The sequence below is a fragment of the Mercurialis annua genome, linkage group LG8 (genome assembly GCF_937616625.2).
Source record: "Mercurialis annua linkage group LG8, ddMerAnnu1.2, whole genome shotgun sequence".
NCBI lineage: Eukaryota > Viridiplantae > Streptophyta > Magnoliopsida > Malpighiales > Euphorbiaceae > Mercurialis > Mercurialis annua.
In genome coordinates, this window is record NC_065577.1 from 33,805,706 (window position 1) to 33,824,729 (window position 19,024).

General features: G+C 30.4%; 3 protein-coding genes across 3 annotated transcripts; all 3 read right to left on the reverse strand.

Annotated features, from left to right (window-relative positions):
• Positions 1-801: 801 nt before the first annotated feature.
• Positions 802-2,699, reverse strand: LOC126661945 (GDSL esterase/lipase At2g30310-like). The gene is made up of 3 exons (XM_050355828.1): positions 2,104-2,699; positions 1,537-1,801; positions 802-995 (listed from the first exon to the last, which is right to left on the reverse strand). Exons 1-3 carry the CDS (start codon positions 2,659-2,661, stop codon positions 802-804), a joined length of 1,017 nt encoding a protein of 338 aa, XP_050211785.1. The 5' UTR covers positions 2,662-2,699.
• A 2,811-nt stretch (positions 2,700-5,510) lies between these two features.
• On the reverse strand, positions 5,511-7,408 carry LOC126661946 (GDSL esterase/lipase At2g30310-like). Its single transcript, XM_050355829.2, has 3 exons — positions 6,813-7,408; positions 6,246-6,510; positions 5,511-5,704 (listed from the first exon to the last, which is right to left on the reverse strand). Exons 1-3 carry the CDS (start codon positions 7,368-7,370, stop codon positions 5,511-5,513), a joined length of 1,017 nt encoding a protein of 338 aa, XP_050211786.2. The 5' UTR covers positions 7,371-7,408.
• Positions 7,409-10,732: 3,324 nt separating this feature from the next.
• Positions 10,733-15,184, reverse strand: LOC126661449 (ACT domain-containing protein ACR10-like). Its single transcript, XM_050355304.2, has 6 exons — positions 14,891-15,184; positions 14,049-14,270; positions 13,407-13,512; positions 11,996-12,332; positions 11,123-11,407; positions 10,733-11,026 (listed from the first exon to the last, which is right to left on the reverse strand). The coding sequence occupies exons 1-6, from the start codon at positions 15,042-15,044 to the stop codon at positions 10,889-10,891; spliced, it is 1,242 nt and encodes a 413-aa protein (XP_050211261.1). The 5' UTR covers positions 15,045-15,184; the 3' UTR covers positions 10,733-10,888.
• Between the last annotated feature and the right edge of the window lie 3,840 nt (positions 15,185-19,024).

Below are 19,024 nucleotides of genomic sequence, written 5' to 3' on the forward strand. Positions count from 1 at the left end.
ATTTCGGAAAAGTCTTTGTAAGTAAAATATCAGAAATATGATTTTCAGACATAATTTGTAATCGGTAAGTTAAGATATAACATATAAGTTCGAATTGCAAAAGATATTACATTACGAATCAGAGAAAGAGATTGTTTTGAAAATAAAACTTATTGGAATTAAGGTACTAAATTAAAAAAGATATGAGTTGGATTGTATCACGAGAATTGGAAAATTATCCAAAAATGTAAAGTATCGTGAAAATTAATTGAAATTATAATTTGGATAATATAATTTTATTGGGACTAAATTAATATATTATTATGGGATATTTTAAGAAATATTAAAAATACCTTGAAATTTGGATACAAATAATTTAAAAGTCCCGGAATAATAATTTTGAAATTTAATGTCTCGAATTAATAATTTCGGAAATTAATATTGAGATTTAAGAATTTTTTATTTTAGTTAGAGATTATTTAATTAAGTGTATTGGTAAATATACTTATGGCTACTTAAGTTAGTTGTTAAATTTAGAGATCTTTCCATGCTTTTTGCCATTTTAATTTAAAACAAAAAAAGAAAAAAAGACATTTAAGTTGTCCAAAATTATGCAACATTAAACCCACTTCTTTTTATTTCTTCTTCATAACACATATTTTTTAAAAAAAATTATAGACTTATTTAATAACTAAATGCAATTTACATAGGAACATAAATATGTTTTTTCATAATAATATTTTTGAAATAAAATGATAACAAATCGAAAAGAATTTTATCGAAAAACAAATGTCAATTGAGAGCCCATTTTGAGGAATAACTCTAATGGAGAAATTTGGGAAGAACATTGTGTATCATAGAATTGGCAAGGTATTCATAAGCCGTTGAAGTGGGATGAATTCTATCCCAAAATAAATATTTTGAAGGGTCTTCACACGGCGGAGTTTCAGGATCGCATGAAACACGTGGTTTGTAAGTGAGAGTGTTGCAGCACGCATTCATTATTTCTTCAAAACCTATTCATATAAAAAAACATCAAGTCTTAGAAATGTTTTTCACTAATAAGCATGATTAATATTACCAAGGGTTAATTATATATAAAATCACCGCTTTTACACAAAATCTCAAAAATAATACGACCTTTAAAACGTGTCAATTCAGGGCATCACCTTTCATTTCTTTTCAAAACAATATGGGCACATTTATGGTACAATTTTGCTAACTTAGACACTTGATGGGTCATCCACGTGTCATGCCACGTCAGCAAAAACGCCATTTAAAAATTGTCGATGTTGTTTTTGAAAAAAAATGAAAGATAGTGCCCTGAATTGACACGTTATTAGGTCGTGTTATTTTTGAACTTTCGCGTAAAGGTGGTGATATATTTCAATTTCATTTCAAAATGATATTAATTTTTTGATTTTGATTTTGTACCTCGTCACTTTCCAATCTATATAGCGACCAAATGAAATTGAAATATAAAGTAATAATCACTTTTCATTTTACTCTAATATTCATGTTAAAATAAAATTTTATAGCATAGTTATATATGCATACCGTATTTTTGAGGATTAGTGAACATGTCCACTATTTCCAAATTTATATCAGCATACACAATTTTTGATGCTGGATGAGATTGCTGCAATTTTATTAATAGATTGACGAGCTTTTCATTGTAAATTACAGAATGTTTGTTCTGCTCATCCGAACTATATTTTAGCATAAATGGATCAACATATCTTGCAAGTCTTTGAACGGGTGCGAAGCCAATTGGAACAAGCCCTGCTACTATTAGAGATCGCACCCCAAGATCATACAATTCCTGATAAGATGTGTACAATTCATGTTTAAATATAAAGAACATTATGAGGTGAGTTTAGTTCACTATGCTACATAATATACTTTTTATTTACAATTTGACATGTGATATAATTGATTAGATCTGTCATTAATAAAACATATATAATTCTAGTTAAACCATGACCAATTAAGCCAATATCACAATTTAATGAAAATGTCATATCCTACATACAGTTAATTGGATCCGCTTCAGAATTTTTTAAGAATACCTTAGTAAGTAGTAAACAAAAAAATTAATGTTGGTAATAAGTGGTTGATGAATACCTTGATAGAATTTTCTACTTTAAATAGAATAAAATCGATGTACTGCCTTGCGGTAAATTGCAATCTTCTCATGGGAATATCATATATATTAAAAAGAAAATCATTTGTTCCACCATCCATAATTATCAGAGCACCACTTATAATATGCATCGCCTTTTCTTTTCCAACAATTCCTTCAAGTCTTGTTATATATTCCTTGAAATATTCTATTTGCTTTGGAATGGGAATAGACCTGGTGAATAGAGATGTTCTTTCATCGAATCCGGCACTAGCCGATGCAAAATTAACACCTGTAATAAGATCATTATCAGTGAGATTAGGATCCAAGTATGGAGGGACAGTGTCCTTAATTCTAAGAGCAGAAGCGAGCATGTCAGGAATAAGCTTTCCATTACAAAATCTTCCTGTAGGAACACCATCGTTGAGATCACGACCGTAAGGGCGATAGTTAGCCTGGAATATTGTTTTGATATAGTTATTGTTACCGGTGTCCAATATAGAATCACCAAAGATCAAAATTGCTTGAAATTTTGGTAAAGATGTTGTGTTTAAAGCCATAGAATTGCAATTATAAAAGGAGAATATTACAAAGAAGACAAAAATGTTAAGAAATTTCATTGTTAGTTAAATTGAAAAGGGATTAGTGAAGAATTATGGTACATCATACCCTCTATTTATAAGCAATTTATTTTTCCTTATCTTATAATTTTAGATCATCATTTGTTAATTGTTTATAGTTTTTAACTTATTTCTCTCACTAAACATGTGCACGATTATTGTTTTATTCAACTTTATTTACATATATGTTATTTCTTTATTTGGTACATTGGGTGTTTTTTTATTGTTATGGTCATAAATAAGATAAGCACAATTGTTGTAACTAATTGAGTCATAGAGACTATAACTGACTAAAATTATTTATTAATTGGCTGTATTTATATTAGGGTTAATCCCAATAAAATATCAAACATTTGAGGGTTATGTGATATGTGAATCGGCTAGTTTAGCCCATTTTAAGATATCTGAAATTTTTTTAGCCATTCGTGAATCAAACAGAAAATTTTGCCATTTGTAAACGGGTTAAACTAGCTGATGTTGATTGATTTGGATAGAAAAGATTTCAAATATTTCATATCATTCAAAATCGGCTAGTTTAGCCCATTCACGAATGGTAAATTTTTTGGTTTGGCTCACGAACTGCTCGAAAAGGTTTTAAATACCTCAAAATTGGCTAAATTAGCCGATTTTGAAAGGTTTAATTATAACTGACAAAACCCGCAAACGTGTGGTATTTTATTTGAATTAATCCTTTATATTATTGTTGTATTAAAGCTGATAATAGCATGATTAATTATTGATGTTATACTATTCTTTTTGTTTTTTCTAGGAGTGTAGTTTCTTTTAATGTGCTATGTTACTGTTTAAGTTATTATTTTGATGATGATATATACTATTGATACTAGTCGCAAACCCGTTATTTACTTTAAATATAATTAATACTAAATTAAAATAATGATTTAGTTAAAAAAATTAGTATAAGAAATCTACACAAAAATTTCTTTTCCCCACACTAACACAACAAAACAAATAAAATTATATTCCAATAATTTAAAAATAAATTTCTTTATAGTATAGAATAGCTATAATATAGTTTTATATTTTATTGTCTTAAATATTTCTTGCGTTGGAAGTTTATATTTTTCTCTCTAGTAATTTTATATTTAATTTCTTGCAAATTTGTGTGCAACTTTTCTTATAATGAAATAAATATCGTGTACCTTAATTCTCAGTAATTTATACGATATCCATAAACATTTTTTGTATGATATAGTTCTTTGGCAATTGTTAAGAAATCGTTATTCCTTTTCTGTTATAAAATTTGTGCTCGATACTCGCATATACAAAGGCTGCATATTTTATTTATAAGTCTAATTGATATTACGAAATCCTTGTGCTATTTTCCTGCAAAATTTTATAGTTCAGTTTTAATAATAAATAAAGCATATTCAATATTAGCTCTTTTACATTTTAGTATCATATCATGTTGACTTTTTGTTTGACATTACATACAACAAAAATAAAGATCAAATTCTTTATATAATTAAAATTACAATCTTTAGACTCACATATCTTTTAATCAATTTTCTAAAATTTATTTTTCTATACTTTGGTAATATTGGTAGCTGAAATTGACAATTACTCTGCATTATCAATGAAAACTATACAAAGTTAATAAATACGACATTTATAATACCACGTGTCTTTCCGGTATAAGTTCCGTTTAGTTTTTTTATGTGTTCTTTAACATGTATGCATTTCTCAGTTTGCGAATTTGGATTTATTTGTGATACTATCAGTATTTGATATATGTTTCATGTTGATGCAATCTTTGATTTTTGTTTGGGATTTAATCCTAAGTATTTTGAATAAAAATTATATGTTTTTCTATGTTTTCTGTAATACCCTTAAATCTATAATTGTCGGGTTAATCACGTACGACCTGTATTTTATAGGGAATTTAGGATTAAAAGTATAAGTTGATTAAAAAGGTTTATTATAATTAAAGTATTATAAGAGTTTAAAAATAGATAATGATATTTTAACGGATTTCGGAAAAGTCTTTGAAATTAAAATATCGGAAATATGATTTTCAGACATAATTTGTAATCGGTAAGTTAAGATATAACATATAAGTTCGAATTGCAAAAGATATTACATTACGAATCAGAGAAAGAGATTGTTTTGAAAATAAAACTTATTGGAGTTAAGGTACTAAATTAAAAAAGATATGAGTTGGATTGTATCAGGAGAATTGGAAAATTATCCAAAAATGTAAAGTATCGTAAAAATTAATTGAAATTATAATTTGGATAATATAATTTTATTGGGACTAAAGTAATATATTATTATGGGATATTTTAAGAAATATTAAAAATACCTTGAAATTTGGATACAAATAATTTAAAAGTCCCGGAATAATAATTTTGAAATTTAATGTCTCGAATTAATAATTTCGGAAATTAATATTGAGATTTAAGAATTTTTTATTTTAGTTAGAGATTATTTAATTAAGTGTATTGGTAAATATACTTATGGCTACTTAAGTTAGTTGTTAAATTTAGAGATCTTTCCATGCTTTTTGCCATTTTAATTTAAAACAAAAAAAGAAAAAAAGACATTTAAGTTGTCCAAAATTATGCAACATTAAACCCACTTCTTTTTATTTCTTCTTCATAACACATATTTTTTTAAAAAAATTATAGACTTATTTAATAACTAAATGCAATTTACATAGGAACATAAATATGTTTTTTCATAATAATATTTTTGAAATAAAATGATAACAAATCGAAAAGAATTTTATCAAAAAACAAATGTCAATTGAGAGCCCATTTTGAGGAATAACTCTAATGGAGAAATTTGGGAAGAACATTGTGTATCATAGAATTGGCAAGGTATTCATAAGCCGTTGAAGTGGGATGAATTCTATCCCAAAATAAATATTTTGAAGGGTCTTCACACGGCGGAGTTTCAGGATCGCATGAAACACGTGGTTTGTAAGTGAGAGTGTTGCAGCACGCATTCATTATTTCTTCAAAACCTATTCATATAAAAAAACATCAAGTCTTAGAAATGTTTTTCACTAATAAGCATGATTAATATTACCAAGGGTTAATTATATATAAAATCACCGCTTTTACACAAAATCTCAAAAATAATACGACCTTTAAAACGTGTCAATTCAGGGCATCACCTTTCATTTCTTTTCAAAATAATATGGGCACATTTATGGTACAATTTTGCTAACTTAGACACTTGATGGGTCATCCACGTGTCATGCCACGTCAGCAAAAACGCCATTTAAAAATTGTCGATGTTGTTTTTGAAAAAAAATGAAAGGTAGTGCCCTGAATTGACACGTTATTAGGTCGTGTTATTTTTGAACTTTCGCGTAAAGGTGGTGATATATTTCAATTTCATTTCAAAATGATATTAATTTTTTGATTTTGATTTTGTACCTCGTCACTTTCCAATCTATATAGCGACCAAATGAAATTGAAATATAAAGTAATAATCACTTTTCATTTTACTCTAATATTCATGTTAAAATAAAATTTTATAGCATAGTTATATATGCATACCGTATTTTTGAGGATTAGTGAACATGTCCACTATTTCCAAATTTATATCAGCATACACAAATTTTGATGCTGGATGAGATTGCTGCAATTTTATTAATAGATTGACGAGCTTTTCATTGTAAATTACAGAATGTTTGTTCTGCTCATCCGAACTATATTTTAGCATAAATGGATCAACATATCTTGCAAGTCTTTGAACGGGTGCGAAGCCAATTGGAACAAGCCCTGCTACTATTAGAGATCGCACCCCAAGATCATACAATTCCTGATAAGATGTGTACAATTCATGTTTAAATATAAAGAACATTATGAGGTGAGTTTAGTTCACTATGCTACATAATATACTTTTTATTTACAATTTGACATGTGATATAATTGATTAGATCTGTCATTAATAAAACATATATAATTCTAGTTAAACCATGACCAATTAAGCCAATATCACAATTTAATGAAAATGTCATATCCTACATACAGTTAATTGGATCCGCTTCAGAATTTTTTAAGAATACCTTAGTAAGTAGTAAACAAAAAAATTAATGTTGGTAATAAGTGGTTGATGAATACCTTGATAGAATTTTCTACTTTAAATAGAATAAAATCGATGTACTGCCTTGCGGTAAATTGCAATCTTCTCATGGGAATATCATATATATTAAAAAGAAAATCATTTGTTCCACCATCCATAATTATCAGAGCACCACTTATAATATGCATCGCCTTTTCTTTTCCAACAATTCCTTCAAGTCTTGTTATATATTCCTTGAAATATTCTATTTGCTTTGGAATGGGAATAGACCTGGTGAATAGAGATGTTCTTTCATCGAATCCGGCACTAGCCGATGCAAAATTAACACCTGTAATAAGATCATTATCAGTGAGATTAGGATCCAAGTATGGAGGGACAGTGTCCTTAATTCTAAGAGCAGAAGCGAGCATGTCAGGAATAAGCTTTCCATTACAAAATCTTCCTGTAGGAACACCATCGTTGAGATCACGACCGTAAGGGCGATAGTTAGCCTGGAATATTGTTTTGATATAGTTATTGTTACCGGTGTCCAATATAGAATCACCAAAGATCAAAATTGCTTGAAATTTTGGTAAAGATGTTGTGTTTAAAGCCATAGAATTGCAATTATAAAAGGAGAATATTACAAAGAAGACAAAAATGTTAAGAAATTTCATTGTTAGTTAAATTGAAAAGGGATTATAGTGAAGAATTATGGTACATCATACCCTCTATTTATAAGCATTTTATTTTTCCTTATCTTATAATTTTAGATCATTATTTGTTAATTGTTTATAGTTTTTAACTTATTTCTCTCACTAAACATGTGCACGATTATTGTTTTATTCAACTTTATTTACATATATGTTATTTCTTTATTTGGTACATTGGGTATTTTTTTTATTGTTATGGTCATAAATAAGATAAGCACAATTGTTGTAACTAATTGAGTCACAGAGACTATAACTAACTAAAATCATTTGTTAATTGGGTGTATTTATATTAGGGTTAATTCCAATAAAATATCAAACATTTGAGGGTTATATGAGTTGTGAATCGGCTATTTTAGCCCATTTTAAGATATCTGAAATTTTTCTAGCCATTCGTGAACCAAACAGAAAATTTTGCCATTTGTAAACGGGTTAAACTAGCTGATGTTGATTGATTTGGATAGAAAAGATTTCAAATATTTCATATCATTCAAAATCGGCTAGTTTAGCCCATTCACGAATAGTAAATTTTTCGGTTTGGCTCACGAACTGCTCGAAAAGGTTTTAAATACCTCAAAATTGGCTAAATTAGCCGGTTTTGAAAGGTTTAATTATAACTGACAAAACCCGCAAACGTGTGGTATTTTATTAGAATTAATCATTTATATTATTGTTGTATTAAAGCTGATAATAACATGATTAATTATTGATGTTATACTATTCTTTTTGTTTTTTCTAGTAGTGTAGTTTGTTTTAATGTGCCATATTACTGTTTAAGTTATTATTTTGATGATGATATATACTATTGATACTAGTCGCAAGCCCGTTATTTACTTTAAATATAATTAATACTAAATTAAAATAATGATTTAGTTAAAAAAATTAGTATAAGAAATCTACACAAAAATTTCTTTTCCCCACACTAACACAACAAAACAAATAAAATTATATTCCAATAATTTAAAAATAAATTTCTTTATAGTATAGAATAGCTATAATATAGTTTTATATTTTATTGTCTTAAATATTTCTTGCGTTGGAAGTTTATATTTTTCTCTAATTTCTTGCAAATTTGTGTGCAACTTTTCTTATAATGAAATAAAGATCGTGTACCTTAATTCTCAGTAATTTATACGATATCCATAAACATTTTTTGTATGATATAGTTCTTTAGCAATTGTTAAGAAATCGTTGTTCTTTTTCTGTTATAAAATTTATGCTCGATACTCGCATATACAAAGGCTGCATATTTTATTTATAAGTCTAATTGATATTACGAAATCCTTGTACTATTTTCTTGCAAAATGATATAGTTCAATTTTAATAATAAATAAAGCATATTCAATATTAGCTTTTTTACATTTTAGTATCATATCATGTTGACTTTTTGTTTGACATTACATACAACAAAAATGAAGATCAAATTCTTTATATAATTAAAATTACAATCTTTAGACTCACATATCTTTCAATCAATTCTCTAAAATTTATTTTTCTATATTTTGGTAATATTGGTAGCTGAAATTGACAATTACTCTGCATTATCAATGAAAATTATACAAAGTTAATAAATACGACATTTATAATACCACGTGTCTTTCCGGTATAAGTTCCGTTTATTTTTTTATGTGTTCTTTGACATGTATGCATTTTTCGGTTTTCGAATTCTTATTTTTTTATAATACTATTGGCGTTTGATATATGTTTCATGTTGATATAACCTTTGGTTTTTATTGGGGTTAGATCCCAAGTATTTTGAATGAAAATTATGCGTTTTTGTATGTTTTTTTTGTAATAACCCTAAATCTATAAATGTTGGGTTGATCACGTACGACCTTTATTTTATCGGGAATTTAGGATTAAAAGTATAAGTTGATTAAAAAGGTTTATTATACTTAAAATATTATTAGAGTTTGAAAACATATAATGATATTTTAACGGATTTTGGGAAGTATTTGAAATTAAAATATCAAAAATATAATTTTCCGACGTAATTTGTAATCGGCAAGTTAAGGTATAAAATATAAGTTGGAATTGCAAAAAATATTACATTACGTATCAGAAAAAGGAATTGTTTTGAAAATAAAACTTATTGGAATTAAGGTACTAAATTAAAAAGGATATAAGTTGGAGCTTTTGCATCAATGCGGCAATTTAAAACATGTGCTAATTAACCATCACATACAAATTGATGGGGCAAATTGACACTTAAATCTATTGAAGACCCATACCTGATACCCTATATAGAAGGGGTGGGTATGGGTTAAATTTGCTAGCTCTGCTACAAATTGAAATTTCATTACTTTTTATCAAGCCTGGGGCATTTGCCAGGTATATTGCATCTCAAAACTCGATTTCAAGAATCACAGTTTCTTTTTAAATAAAGGGTCAAGCGCCCCTCTGAACTTGTAATACGGGATCATTAAACTCAGTTTGTACTTTATTTAGCAATGAACCCCAGAACTTATTATTTTTTGGATCAAATTACTCCATAAGTGTATTTTTAAAGCGCGTAAAATACAAATCGGAGATGAGGGATGTGAAAAAGAAATTAGAGAATTCCCTAATTGTTGCGATGAAATTATCCTAAGCCTATTTTTTGCAATAAAAATATAAATTATCAGGTAATCTGACCCAAAAATGAATAGTTTTAGGATTAATTGTTCAAAAAAGTTCAAATTGGGTTAAATGACCCAATGTCACAAGTTCAGAGGGCGCATTGACCCTTTGTTCGTTTCTTTTTAGTAGCATAGCGTTTTTTAGTAGCATAGCGTTTAGTATAATATTGTAGCGCATCAATTAGTTCAAGATTGTAAGAGATTAGCTAGAATATTTTTTTATTGGATTTGTCAAGTGTTGAACTTGCTGTAGCACACTCATTTTCCTTCAGTATATATTACCATCTGTTAAAAAAAAATTAAAAACACTTATTTGAAAGAAAAAACATTCAGATCTAAAATAAAGTAGATTTGTGGAAATTCAGGCACCTGTAGAGTTTTCCCTTAATAAGATAAACATAGCCTTATATTAAAGGACACTAATCTTTGAATCATATTAATCAATAATCACAGGTCTACTGGTTGACCGGTAAAAGCAAAAATTATGCCGCAAAGACATTGCTTACTAAATTCATGACTCCAAATGAATTCAGTACTATCAGAGCCATTTCGCATGTTCGGCAACAAGCTGCACTTAATGCGGAAGCCTAACATTCCGAAAAACGAACACTGAACATCATAAAGAAATGATGCATAAGCAATTTCCGCATATTAAAAAAAACATTTTTCATTTCCCATGAAGGCGTTTCATGATCTACATTTTGTATATGGTTAGCGTGTAGCTGTTGTTGTATAGACTTAGCAGGCTGAGAAAATATGCTGTACAGTGGGTGGTGAAGCCTACTTAACTGAAATAACTAACCTTATCTAATCCCAACCCATTAGTCTTTTCCTAACACCCTCTTCAATCTTGTTCCTAGGCGCGGTAAATCCATCCCCTTCATCAAGCAGAATTCTATATACTTCCCATTCCCGGTTATGAATCATGTGTCTTCCGATCTCCACCTGAAACAACCAAATGCATATAGATGGCAGAATAAATTGCTGGTCTCTAAAACACCCTATTAAATGTCATCAGAATGATAGAATAAGCGAACGTACCGAGAAGATTCCAGTGTTCAAACTTTTGAGAGCCAAGGTAATATCGTAAAAGACAAGAGGCCGGCCCCTTTCAGACAACTCGACAGGGTTGGCAACGAGTAGTTGTGTATCAGGACCCCTGCTTATCACAGCAACTCGAAGAGGGCAAAGAAGTTCCATTCTCAGACGAGAGCACAAAGCATCTTGCTTATTCGGGTCAACTAACTTCTTGCCATCTGCTTGCATTATGAACAAATCTACTTCACAATTCCCTTTCGGGTTTGCATAGAATCGCCCATAAGAAATCTGAAGGAAAAACATGATTTCACATTCAGTTAGAAATATTGACAGATTAAAAGATCGGCAAGCAAAGAGGGACCATCAGTGTAGGGGGGTACAGTTCAAAAGAGCTGAATTGAAATTTTCATTTTTTTCAAAACTGAACCAAGTTTACAAGAACCATAAATATTTCAAACCGAACCGAACAAGTCGGTTCAGTTGATTTTCTAAGTTCAGTTTGTACCAAATGCTAACTGAAATTTTCCACTCTAAAAATCAACTAATCCAGAAAAGCAAAAGTTTTAATAACTTCAAACTGAACCGAACTAAATTTATTAGTTGGGTTTGATTATTCAATTTGGTTCGGTTTCAGTACACCCCGAGTCCAGGGGACTACTATTGTTCAAAACATCCAAGAAAAATGATGATTTTACCAACTTCCAATTAATGTGGTAAATTTAGACGCAATAGTCACTTGCCGGGAATAAAATACAGTTCTTCTAATAGAAATTGTAGTCCTTCCATAGTAAATTTCTTAAACTGGTCTGGCCGGCCAACACAAGACCAATCAAGGTCCAAGAACCGTAAAAATAAATAAGAGATTAAATTATTCACCTGTATATTATAATCCTTCAGGGTTCTCATTATATCATACAGAAGACCTTTATGATCCTTGCAGACAAACTGAAGAAGCGTGTGAGAGCGGCTAAGGGTATTATCCATTGAAACAGAAACAGGATTAGAGGTAAAGAATCCATTTTGTTGTCGATCAGGCAGCTCCAAGTTGAACATGTGTTCTGTAATTTCAGAAGGAAGAAAAGACGAGCCTTGGGAACATGCGGTAACTTCTGCACCTGCTAATTCGATCTCACAACTTATCAATGCATCCCCCAATATATCTTCCAAGCAGTGAATTGTTTCTTCCTGCCGATGTTTTGTATGAAGGAGTTCCCTAACCAAAACAGGTAATAAAATACCAATCAGCACAGGAATGGAAGCCATAAATAAGTAAAATCATGATCATAATCAAGCAGAAAGAAAGTAACTTTCAAAAGTTATAAAATACCAAAAACAATAAAAACATTAGTCTATAACTATTGTCGTGAACTAAAAATCAAAAAAATAGTTGAAAGTAAATGCTTAAACTGCACAGCACCACATAGTACATGTAAAATAAATACAAGTGGCCAAGCAAAGATTCTAGAAAGTGCATACTGAAACACAAAGTAGTTCAAGAAAATGGTTGACCCATTTAATCTGGAACATGCATGATATTCATGTCAAATATATGCTTAAATATCATTACTACATGCTGGTTATGAGCTTATAAAGAAACCAAGATTGGTACCCTGATTGTATGGAAAAGAAAATAAAAGATTTAAGTGGGATATCAATAAAATGCAGAAAACCATGTGTAGTTGTTGCAGGTAAAGCACAAGAAAGTTAAAGGTCTCAAAGATGCCAATAAATATAAAAATATTCAAGCATTATCACGCCCTTATGTAAACAGCAACCACAGAAACCCACATAGTGCATATGGAGAAGTATTAGCACTCAGATTTGTGCAATTGTACAATAAGAATAGAGTAACAGGTAATCAGAAAGTTGGTCAAACAATTCATTCAAAAGCCATTCCATCTACGAAAATCACTAATGACACGATAGATTTTGCCATTATTCAACCTTAAAAAAAATACTAAATCAAAACTATCCAAAATATAGGTTTTCTATGAATATCTTCTACTCTCTCAAACTTGAACATTTTGCACGTCACCTCCAAAGCATACGAACTGTAAGTATTAAAAATCAACCTTCGCATTCAAAGCACGTCTGCTATGGTATTAAAACTCCACCTTATGACTTCCCAAAATCTCTTATTTTTTCCTCTTTACAAGGGAAACAATCATAAAATGCTGTAAGAATCAACTATAAGATCATATTGCTGTGAGAGCTAATAATAATATTTCAAGCACATGAGGAGAAACAGAAATGCACCAGTGAAGATAAGTGATCAAGAAAGACACACCTGGTATCTGTGATGAAAAAGAGGTCCATCACTCTTCCGTCAGGGGTAGTGGACACCTTCACTCTCTTTATGGTCAGCTCTAGCTCACAAAGAACTTCAGTCACATCTGTAAGGTAAAAAATGGTTTTATGATTACAACAAACAAAAATGTGATCCTAAAAGCTTCCGCAATCTTACCATAGCAGATAAAATACTAAAAACGATTCCAGGATCTAAGCATTCTTGTAGCAAATATGACAAAAAAAACACAATGCTTTAAGCTATAAGAACAGCTACTCTTTTTCCTTTTCCTGAACTCAGTAAATCAAACAAGCACCTATACAAGCAAAATTCAAGTCTCCCGGAAGAACAGCCAATTTTTGCATGGCGGAACATATTCCACCATGATAAATATTAGCAAATACGCCAAACTGCAATCTTCACAGAGTGTCCACATTGAGCCATCTCTTCAAAGATAAGACCTCGCCAGCACATGGCTGGATAGCAGAGCTATGCTCAGTCAGCACCTTAGCTCATTTAACAATTTAAATCTTGAATAGTTTCATCACTCTTCAGGACAACATTATTGTGCTATACACTGACACCCTAATAGGCATAATTTACACTTTAACATGCAGAAAATAATAGTGGGATTTCAAATACCATGTAAAAGGCCTTCTCGATCATAGGAACACCAGAACTTTAAGAGAAACACATCTGGTTTCTTCGGCTGCTGGTTCTTTGGCCTATAATAAGAGATTTCAGATGTCGAAAAATACGAGGGACACACCTCCAATAGCCTCATCTTCAACAAACTCCACCTTGTGTTTGATTTCCCCACCACCCAAAGCAATATATAGCACCATTTCCCATCCGTTTGCAAATCTACATCACAATATATTTAATCATTGTTGATCTGATACATGAACAAGAATACAAATATATACGAAAAATGAAACAATGAATTGATCTTATAATTCACCATATCAAAAGAAAATCGGAACATCTACAAAATTCATCATAAGGATTCCATCTTCACTACAAATTTTCACCATGATGATAGCCAACTCAAAACCCCATGTTTATACAAGTTACAAACTGAACATCAAATACATTAACATTCTGCTGTAAATCTCATTCAACTACCTCCACCAAATTGAAACGAGAGGAAGGCGAAAAGACAATAAACTTCACAAATTTAAAGCATACAGTCATATATTTCTCACTAATCAAAGACCCAAACCAGTAAATACAACCCTAGCACAAAAATTTAAACATAACCTAACCCATTAGCTAGCATAGGTACTTCGTTCAATTAACGTGTCCTCTTTCTGAAACATTTTAGACACTTGACGTTTCCAATACGAAACTTCATGCGTCCGTGCTAGTGCTATTGATTATTTCTATGCGATTACCGGAACCCAACTAAACTAACTCAACAAGAGTTCAATAAAACTAAACCAAATAAACAACAACAAACAGTCAACACCAAACGAAAACCATACCTCCTCTGGAAATGCTCAACCCAAAAAGCAAAATAATCCGACATAAATCACAACCAAGTCCAGTTTTATCAGGACAATTCACAGTAATCACAGTTGAGTCACCTGGCTTCTCTGCTTCACTGATCAAAACCACATCCTCGTAAAGCATCCCCATTTCTATTACAACCAAGCCCACCAAGAATACTTCTTTAAATCTTTGCTAAGCTTCAAAGTAATTGTATTTCTGGGTATTGCATGTTCATTCTCGTTCTGAAGCCTAGTGCTTCGACTCGTTTAGTAGTGTGAAATTGGCTCGAAAAATACTCGAAATAACCGAGTCGAGCTAACTCGCGAGCTACTCGGTATTGACTCGAAAAATACTCGAAATCGACTCGACTTATATCGAGTCGAGCTCGAGTTCGAGCTACTCGAGTTAATAATCGAGTCGAGTTCGAGCTCCAAAATACTTGACTCGATGAGCTCGCGAGCCTAATCGAGCTTCGATTAGTTTACCTTTTTACCCTTTTTATTTATATATATTTATAATAATATCTTTATTTTAATATTAAAATATAATTTTTAAATATTTATATAGATAATCGAGTCGAGCTCGAGTCTTAGTTATTCTGTCGAGTTCGAGCTCGAGCTCCCAAAATGAAACTCGATCGAGCTCGAGTCGAGTTTCGAGCTTAAGATTTTAGAGTCGAGTCGAGCTCGAGCTTGGCAGTGTTTCGACTCGACTCGGCTCGGTTACACCCCTAGTTGCGTTGTTTAGTAGTGTGAAATTGGATTCGAGATTTCGTCCCCATAATACCAATTATATTGTACTTTTTATTTTTATAATTTAAGATAAAATATCCACTATTTTTAAATAGATAAAGAATAAAGAGTAAACACGCCCGCTGAACTTGTGAGAAGGAGTTATCTAACCCAATTTATATTTTTTTAATTAACCAACCCAAAACTATTTATTTTTGAATCAAATAATCTCATGATTTATATTTTTATTTTAAAAAATGAGTTTAGAATAATTATATCGCAACAATTAGTAAAATATCTAATTATTTTTTTACATTAATCACCTACAATTTGTATTTTGCGCATTTTAAAAATATAATTATGGAATTAAAATGACCCAAAAATAAAAAATTTTGAGGATAGTTGCTTAAAAGAATATAAATTAGGTTAGATTATTCCGTGTCACAAGTTTAGAAGGCGCATTGACTCTTCGTTCAATGGACAATTAAATAAAAATGAAAAAAATATTATTTTATAGTCGAGATCCGTTAATATATTTAAAATATTTATTAACTTAATTAGTATTTTGAATTGGAATTTCTGTGTGACATTTGGCTTTCAATGGGATATCATTTTCTGGCTTCGATTGTGAGAAAGTAAAAGGAAGATTATGAGAGATATTTTGGCAAGTTTCCGTACTGAAATATTTGATTTCGTGTAATATTTGCTACGTGGACGATGGGTATTGGTTAATATTTCTGTCGTGGGTATTGTTTTTAGCAGTCTTAAGGGGTAACGGATAGGTGTGTCTAAGTAATGAGACGCGGCTGCTCAGATAGTCGCGACGGTTTGTCTTCTTTTTCCTTAATCGTGTGCGTGGACTTATTTGGCTGAATTTGCAATTTTGGTACTCCATTGGATTTGGCTTAATAAATTATTTTATTATTTTAAATATTTTAAATTATATTTTATTTTTTTATTTTTTTATATTTAATATTTAATATAATTTAAAGATTAAAACTTTTATTTATTTTTAATAAATATGTATAAAAATTTCTAAATAAATTAATAGTTTCATATTCTAATATAAGATGATAATTGAAGTGTATTTAGCCGCAAATAGTATAAAAATTTAAAGGGTCACAATAAAAATTTGAAAAACTGGACTAATTGCAATGCGTTAAAAGTTTATGCGCCAATTTACAAATTTAACAGACTAAATTGGCCATACCCAAACCCTCGTGGCCCTGTAAGCCCTTTTTATGCTTTCAGGCACCAAATAAATCTTTTAGTTACCTTTTCATGGTACCTATCTTGATACGAATTTAATTCATTAATTATCTAATTCCGTAGTCCAAACTAATCACAACATACATTTACACATTCCTAACTCAACACAAACACCTGGTAAACCCTAAGTTAACATAATCCTATTTAAACAGCATTAACTCATTAATTGAGGAGACCGGGCCAGAGAATTAAGACAGTGCGAACAAAATACAAAATCCTAAAAAAGACAAAACTTGGCCGAACATACCCCCACTACACACACACACCAGTCAATTAAACAAGCTTCTATGCTTTGATCTATTCAAGAACTCATTGCTGCTTATCAATCCTAAACTGAATTCTTAATTCAGACCACCAGAAAACAAGCCAATAGCTCAAAGCGGTACTTCTGAGGATCCAATATTCTTCTTTATCACTTTTTATTGCATATACATTATAATTGCTGAATTTCATGAGGGAACATTTGCAAAGTTACATAAAAAAATAAAAATATTTATAAAATTTAACTCAATGCTGAATTTTTTAGTCGTACCTCAAAATTCTAAATCTTTACTTTTCTCTACAGTTTGAAACAGTCTCAAATGGTTTCTAAAAAACACAATTTGAACCTATTTTATAAATTGTTTCGAATAAAATTTCTAATGGGATTTGTAATGGTTTTAAAAAAAAAACACAATTTGAAAATGTTTTATAAACCATTTCACAGACAGTTTCTGATGGAGTTTCAAACGATTTCTAAAAAATAATTTGAACCGGTTTTAAAAAATTGTTTCTGATACATTTTCGAAAGACTTTGTAGACACCTATTTTCCAGACAAGTAAAAGTGATAAGGGACTGAATGTCCAGTGATGATTTTCAGAGACACTCGTCCGGATGACGAGCTTGTGATTCACTTGTTTAAATTCAAGTTGGTTAGATCAATACGCAACTGCGAATATGAAGAATTAAAATTTAATTAGTCGTAATTAGCCTATAAAAATTCAAAGAGATTGTGATATAAGTATAAGAAATTGAACTAATTTTAATATCTTAGACGTTTATGGGCCAATTTACAAGTTTTATGTGCTAAATTGACCATACCCAAACACAATTTGAAACTATTTTATAAACCGTTTCGAATAAAGTTTCATATGGGGTTTCAAATGGTTTTAAAAAAACACACAATTTGAAACTATTTTATAAATCGTTTCAAAGACAGTTTCTAATGGAGTTTCAAATGGTTTCTAAAAAATAATTTGAACCGGTTTTAAAAATTTATTTCTGACACAGTTTCGAAAGATTTTGTAGACACCTATTTTCCGGACAAGTAAAGAGTGATAAGGGACTGAATGCCCAGTGATGATTTTCAGAGACACTCTTCTGGATGACGAGCTTGTGATTCGCTTGTTTGAATTCAAGCTGGTTAGATCAGTGCGCAATTGCAAATTTGAAGGATTAAAATTTAATTAGTCGCAAGTAGCCTATAAAAATTCAAAGAGATTGTGATATAAGTATAAGAAATTGAACTAATTAAAATATTTTAGAAGTTTATGGGCCAATTTGTAAGTTTGATGGATTAAATTGACCATACCCAAACCCTCAGAGTCCAAAAAGCCTTTTTTGACACTTCTGGACACCAAAATAACCTTTTTAACCCCTTTTTGCATGCCATGTACTAATTAATACGAATTTAATTAATTAAATACTTAGAATAGACATTCAACCTAATCTAAACATTGACTTGCACAATCCCAATTCTAATTAGACTTATAAGCTAACTCATTTACTCACTTGTAGATATGTAACTCAACTCTAACTCTGTCGGTCCTAATCTAACCTCTATAAATAGAAAACTAGCACAGCCCCGCTAAAGGTGGCACCAGTACGTATCAAAGAACAAAATACAAATCCTAAATCAGACTAGTGTTGGTCGAACCACACACCAATCGATCAAACAAGCTTCTATTCTTTAATCCATTCAAGAACGCAGTGCTGCTATCGACCCTAAGCTGGATTCTACATCCGGATCACCAGAAAACTAGCTAAGGACTCAGAATGGTACTTCTGAGGACTCAATATATTCTTTCATCACTTTTCATCATGTTTCAATCATAAATGCTGATTTATGTGTATTGGATGCATTTTTA

Excerpts from the sequence above, each read along its gene's own strand:
- LOC126661449 (XM_050355304.2), bottom strand. The coding sequence starts at position 15,044 with ATGGGGATGCTTTACGAGGATGTGGTTTTGATCAGTGAAGCAGAGAAG. Across the intron at positions 13,513-14,048 it reads TCGAGAAGGCCTTTTACATG|ATGTGACTGAAGTTCTTTGT; the intron begins GTATTTGAAATC and ends TTTACCTTACAG. Across the intron at positions 12,333-13,406 it reads TTTTTCATCACAGATACCAG|GGAACTCCTTCATACAAAAC; the intron begins GTGTGTCTTTCT and ends TGTTTTGGTTAG.
- LOC126661946 (XM_050355829.2), bottom strand. The coding sequence starts at position 7,370 with ATGGCTTTAAACACAACATCTTTACCAAAATTTCAAGCAATTTTGATC. Across the intron at positions 6,511-6,812 it reads AAGTAGAAAATTCTATCAAG|GAATTGTATGATCTTGGGGT; the intron begins GTATTCATCAAC and ends ACATCTTATCAG. Across the intron at positions 5,705-6,245 it reads CACTAATCCTCAAAAATACG|GTTTTGAAGAAATAATGAAT; the intron begins GTATGCATATAT and ends TTATATGAATAG.
- LOC126661945 (XM_050355828.1), bottom strand. The coding sequence starts at position 2,661 with ATGGCTTTAAACACAACATCTTTACCAAAATTTCAAGCAATTTTGATC. Across the intron at positions 1,802-2,103 it reads AAGTAGAAAATTCTATCAAG|GAATTGTATGATCTTGGGGT; the intron begins GTATTCATCAAC and ends ACATCTTATCAG. Across the intron at positions 996-1,536 it reads CACTAATCCTCAAAAATACG|GTTTTGAAGAAATAATGAAT; the intron begins GTATGCATATAT and ends TTATATGAATAG.